This window comes from Gossypium arboreum, chromosome 13 (assembly GCF_025698485.1).
Source record: "Gossypium arboreum isolate Shixiya-1 chromosome 13, ASM2569848v2, whole genome shotgun sequence".
In the NCBI taxonomy this organism is placed as follows: domain Eukaryota; kingdom Viridiplantae; phylum Streptophyta; class Magnoliopsida; order Malvales; family Malvaceae; genus Gossypium; species Gossypium arboreum.
In genome coordinates this window covers 112,226,753-112,233,091 of record NC_069082.1, presented here as the reverse complement: position 1 = coordinate 112,233,091, position 6,339 = coordinate 112,226,753, and the positions used below count along the sequence as shown (strand labels likewise).

Here is a 6,339-nt window from a genome sequence, read left to right as displayed (position 1 = left end):
ATTAATTCATGTTTAATGTGCTTAAATCAGGGAGGAAAAACCCCTATTTAAGAGTAGATCTAGCATAATTGAGTAGAGTTCCATGCAATCCTAGAAATATGACGACATAAATCTACCAGATTAGAGTCAAATCTAATAGAGGAATCCATAGATTGAGTTAATGCGATAAAATGGGTTTTAATTAGAAAGAAATTAATTAAACTAGAGGAAGTTGCTCTTACTCTCGAAAGAGATATTAACATAATTTAAGGATTTCTATGGATCAAGATACCAAGTAAATAAATCGTTTAATTCAGATTCATAATAATAGACAATGTCTAGGTGGATTCTTTCCTGGGTATTGTCTCGCTTATTGGTTATTATTCAATTATTTTCCTGATTTATTCTCTATTGAGTTTTTTAGTTAAATTAATTTAGTAATCTTAGTTTAAATTAGTCACTCCAAATTGTTAGTTAAATAAGGTAAAATAAGGTAAAATTGATTTATTCTCTATTGAGTTCTAAGTTTCGACAATTGTCTCGAGACATCCAAACTTCGAAGCTAAAATAAGGTAAAAGGGAGGTCTATCTTGAAACCAAATCTCAAGGCATGGGAGACTTTGTCTCAATACATTGTCTCGAGATATGAATCTCAATTTCTCGAGATATGCTATCATCGAAGAATAATTGCCAAGATTTAAAATGAGATCTTATCTAAAGACATACTAATAAAATTGATAAAAAAAAAAAAAAGTTTGAATTTGAATCTTAATATTGTATTATATTTCGCTTAAACTTTTATTGATTATATTATGATTGATATGTATTGATCTGATCCAATTATTTGTATTTTGTGCATGTTTTGATATGAGTTGCTTTGGCAACGTAATGCGATGTCACATATTTGGATTCAATGATTGAGTCGTTATGAGGTGTTACAAATAAAATTTTTAATAAAATGACCAATTTACTCTTTGATCTAATGTATAAGGACTAATTTGTCCATTTTCTGAGTAGAAGGGACAAAATGTAATTTGACTTCTAGTCCAACTGCACTTAGCTCACCACTGTGCCTATTCCAAAATCTTCCCTCTTTCTAGTGATATTAGCTTCGGTAGTGGTCTCGACCTCGTTGGGGCAGCTTAACTACCTTCCTGTTCCGCCGCCTCAACTTTTCAGGTCAATGACTTGTCTTCGTAAGCTGGTCCAGCTACTCCTCCAATAGCTAGGGTGGGTGTAGGAGAGGTGGCAAAATGCGAGTATTGGTGTTGGGTCCTCTGAGAAGTCTAGAATTAGGCATCATTAATGTAGGCAGTGGATAGATTGGTGAACAAGCATTAAGCCCGAAAAGCTTGTCTGGTTCGGAAGAGGTTTCACTCGCCGATTCTTATTCATCCCAAGTGTGCTCATAGATTAGGTGCATATGTTTTATCCTTTTTCTTATTCCAATTTCTTAGATACAAGTAGAATTTTTAGTTACTTTATTTAATTATGATTTCAGTTAAAAATTATGTTTTTGAAGTGAGATTTATATTTTTTTACATATAATAATAGAAGTGGGATAGGATAAAACAATTTAAATTGTGTCAAACGAGTATTTGATAATAAAAAAATTAATCATGCTCCATAAAAGTCAAAATATATGATTTATTTCTTCCTTTTTGTGCGGTAAGTAGATTGGGATTTAACCATTTTTTCATAAATTACTTACTTTAAAATTTTTATATTTTAAAAATTAAAATCAGTTATATAGTACATAAATATTGAGGTTAAATTTATGTATAAATATGAAGTTAACGGTTTAATGACAAAAAAGACAAATGTACTTTGTTAAGTAATTATTTTGTAATTTTTAAGTAAAAAGCATTTCTAGTCCCTCTCAATTTGATATTGAGTAAATTAATCCTCTAAAAAATCAGAACAATTTAATTCTTGTTAGTTTCGAAAGTAAGCATTTCAAGACAACTAATTATAACATTAGTGTTTTCATCAATTTTATATAATTTTGATTGGCATAATAGTAAACTTAACTCTCAAAATTTTCACATTAAGTTCAAAGTTTTTATATTCTTTTGAATCTTTTAGATATTTCTAAAATTTTAAATATTTCTTTTTAAATATATTTTCTAAAATCAGAATTAGATTGTAGAATATGTAAATATTGATAATTCATATAAATCAAAGCTATATACAATTTATTCCGATTATCCGTAACATGATTAAATTATTTTTAGAGAAATCAATTTAATTAATATGATATAATTTTACATGATTTTTATAGTCGTTTGATACGATGATTATAACATGCCCACTTTGGGATAATAACATGATTCAAACCGATACTTCATAAAAATTAATAGCAAAATGAACAAGATATCTACGAAACAAAGAGTCATCATTGACTAATGGTATGAAAATTTATTAGAAAATGCCCACTTTTGGATTATAACATGAGTCAATATACAATATCATCATCATCAACCACTATACCGTACAACAAACTTACCTATCATCTCTAACCTATTGAAAAAAAAAAAAAAAAAAAAGAATGTGATTATTTGTATATTACCTTTGTATCATTGTATGTATCTCAGTTGTTGCAGTGCCAAGCAGAAGCCGATATAAGGTTCCGATCCTTCCATCTCAACAACATAGCACCATCCTTCTCCACCAGTGTATAGTGTTTAGAGTAGCACCTCAGCAGGCTTCTTATCACTGAATTCACATATGAGCTTAATGGGTATTGTCGGAATCCGGCCATTGTCAGCCTGGACTTCCATTTTCCCAACAGCTCGTGGCGTTCCACTCTCTCCTTTCCCTCGCAAGCAATGATATTCACAATATCCCTCGCTAGGCATTGCTGCTCTACGTTGATTCTTTCTTTTCTGTCCCTTGGAAGTGTCTCGTCGATGGACTCAAATATTGCTAAGTAGTACTCTAGAGTCTCGATGAACCTGGGGAGGAAAGGGGCCGTGTTTGTGTTTGATTCTTGCTCTATTAATGTGGTGACCTTGGGAGAAAGTGACTTCACCAGTCGTAGAATCCCGTCCCTAGGGTTGTTCACGTCAACGCTCTCGTCAGAGGTGTGATGGAGCTGCAGCGGGAAGTTGACAGCCAGAGCCTCCCCAGGCCTGAGATTAAGCATGTCCCTTGTGACATCTGGGGCGAAAACTGGCACTCCGTGAAACTCAACTGGAATATTGAACTTTTCAGATAGTGCTGACAAACGCCTTCCGACAGCTTCCAATCCACCACCACGAGCGTATTTCGAGACAGGATCATCAATTCCTGTAATCCGGACACGAGGAGCTCCACATGGTCTGGCTGCAAGTGCTTGCAAGAGAGTCACCCATTGTGTCCCCTGAGCAATCTGGAAATCAATAATGTGGATGTGGTCTTCATTTCTGCATGCTTCAGCAATGGCCCCATTGGCTGCCATGTAGCCGAACTTCAAGTACGGGCAAATTTCATACAGCATATGCATGTAGGAAAGCAACTCCTTGCCTTCAGGCTCTCTACAACGAAGGGCACGATATATGTTAGACCCCGATGCTTCCTTCCTTGCAACCAACCCTTCTACCATGTAAGCACCAAGACGTTGGATTGGTTCTCCAGCAATAGACACAGCATCCTTAGCCTTTGCAATCAACTCATCAAATTCATCCATCTTGTTTTCGAAGAGTGCTTTAGCACATGCAAACAACAACTGCCTCAGATTGCCTGGCGGAATACCATGCAAAGACAAATCCTCTATCGCTTTCTGACGTTTCTCAACATGAACAGCTTCAGCTGACTGCCGATGCCTAGAGACAAAGAATGTTTGAGGCTGAAGCACAAAAGAACCTTGGGACTCCCGACTCCATGTCCTAGACAGCGGGCCTGTTTCCCGTGGTCTACTAACACTTGGGGTTGTTACTTCTTTATCCCTGTCCGGCGCCCTGAGTGCGCTATCTAGTTCCTGCGAAGTGTATATCATTTGGTGGCTCAAGTTTGCATATTGTGTATAAGAACTTCCACCAGAATAGAGTGGTAAGCTTTCGCCCCTGCAGTTTAGAGGAGGACTCAAGGGATGGAAATAATTGTTAGACTCAAGTGAAGAGTTAGAAGAAGGGCTGAGTCCTGAGAGCTTATCTGTGGAACTATGCTGCTCTTGGCTGTCACTCGGTGTGGTGTAGGTATAACAATCAAATTTAGTCGAAAAGGGCGAATTGGGTGAGTTTCTTATGTCAGATTTCGAAGAACTAAACAGCCTATTAGGTATTGAAGAAATAGTTGAATAACAGGTTGAGTTGGATAGGCCGAAAAGCTGGTGCGAATCCATGCTACGCGTTCGGCATCAGCTTTCCAGTCATGGAAAATTTACAGGCATCTGAAGACAGAATTGTCAAGCCCCTCTTGTCACAATGACCACAAGAAACTTCAAAACTGTTTTAGAAGTTATAGTGTTATACCTTGAGGAAAACAAATTTGACCTGCAAAAACAAGGCAAAAAACCATTAAGTTTTATGTGTTCGCAATTGCAGTTGACAAACTAAACCAGAAAGAGAAAGCGAAACAGAGAATCCAAGTCCTACTTTAGAATTAATTTATGATTACTTGGCCAGCAAGCTAAATTTAGCTTGATAAAAAATGTTGAAACTCTATCCAGTATATACATAAAACACAAAACAATGGTATATATGTCCCATCACCACACAATTTACGTAAAGGGATTACTTCCGAACAGACTGAAGCAAACCTAAAAGGTAAAGGAAAGACATCTAAAATCGAAACTAACTGAACCAACATAACTCAGATACTCATGAAGTCATGATAACTCACAAAGTTATAAGACCCTATATCTGAAGAATTTTGTTGCAGAGTATTTTGTGTGGATGCCCATGATCATGAAGTGATGATAACTTTTCTCTTTTTGTTAACAAAATCAAATTTTCAGTATTAGAATCCTAAGATTTCCAAATATCCACATATGCCATCTACTTGAGAAGGTACAACATTTAACCATTACAAATTGACAATATATACAAAGTTAACAAATTTAAATCATGGCTCAACAACACCATATTACCAGCACTACATTTCCTAATAGAAAATACATACATACATACATACAGTAGAAGCTTAAAACAGTTGATCTCTTTATTCGTATGTATATGATTTGGCCGATAAAACAAGAGAGCTAAATTTAGAATAAAAAACCCTGAAAGAGAAAATCTTTGATAATCTTTTCGACTGAACAAACCAAGTTTCCCAGAAAACAAACAGCTTCTAATTAGAAACAAACTAAAATATAAGCACTTAAACTAAAATTGTACAAAAGCACTAAAATTTAGCTACCTTTTTCATGTAATAGTAACCAAAATGAAAACCAAGAAAGCCAGTTGATAACCAAACAATTCAAAAGAAACACCAAGAAGGAAAAACACAATTTAACAGTAAATTTTGGAAGCTTACCTGGAAATTATTGTTTCTCAGGAATCAAAAAATCAAAACCCAAAGCTCCAAATCAAGAAAAAAGAAATTCAAAGTTTGAAATCGAAAGACAAAGACAAAGCAAGCAAGAGATTCTTATATTTATAGGAGGGAAACGAGGAAGGTTGTAACGGAATTTTTTTTAGACGGAGAACTTAACGATAACTGTTTTTTAAACGGTTGAGGGAGTCCTTTTTGTACTGCGAAGATTAACGGCGTTAAAATAAAACTAACGGCCGCCGACAATGCGCCCACGTTCGACAACATTCTTCGTTATTTCCTTTCTTTTTGAGTTCTATTTATTTTGTTTTTGGTTTTACTAGAAAATGACGTGGCAAAAGACAACCGCTGTCCCACGCGCCTTTCTAGACTGTGTCAAATAAACTCCATCATCCCTTGCGTACTCAACAGGATTTTATCATTTTAAAAGTGATCCCGTTAATCGTGTTTTTCTAAACATCCATTAAAAATTATTTTAATTTTTTTGCAATGGAATATTTTTACATTATTCTTCAATTATAAAATTTAATTAAATTAATTCATACTACAATTTTTTAAAATAAAATTCAACAAATAAACTTATTTAAATAAAAGATGATCTAGTGAGCACGTGACATACACGTGACGTTTGGTGAGGAATCAGCTGTTTATGGAGGCCGGGGACAAGTGTCAGCACATAAAATAGGATTAAACACATGGCTAAAGGATGCATGCTCTATTTGACTGTTTTGACCTGACGTGGCAATCTTGGATTTAATTGTGCTTTCTTTTTGGTAAAAGGATTTCACTGTTTTTATAAACAGATTTAGTCATATTAGAATTTCAATCTTGGAATCAGTATTTAAAATATATGTATAACATAAAATAATTAATAAAACAAAAGTTTAA

The 6,339-nt window shown here is 34.6% G+C and overlaps 1 protein-coding gene across 1 annotated transcript; it reads right to left on the bottom strand.

Annotated features, from left to right (window-relative positions):
• Window positions 1-2,374: 2,374 nt before the first annotated feature.
• On the bottom strand, window positions 2,375-5,529 carry LOC108463159 (scarecrow-like protein 21). The gene is made up of 2 exons (XM_017763104.2): window positions 5,434-5,529; window positions 2,375-4,451 (listed from the first exon to the last, which is right to left on the bottom strand). The coding sequence occupies exon 2, from the start codon at window positions 4,298-4,300 to the stop codon at window positions 2,570-2,572; it is 1,731 nt and encodes a 576-aa protein (XP_017618593.1). The 5' UTR covers window positions 4,301-4,451; window positions 5,434-5,529; the 3' UTR covers window positions 2,375-2,569.
• Window positions 5,530-6,339: the final 810 nt, after the last annotated feature.

Excerpts from the sequence above, each read along its gene's own strand:
- LOC108463159 (XM_017763104.2), bottom strand. The coding sequence starts at position 4,300 with ATGGATTCGCACCAGCTTTTCGGCCTATCCAACTCAACCTGTTATTCA.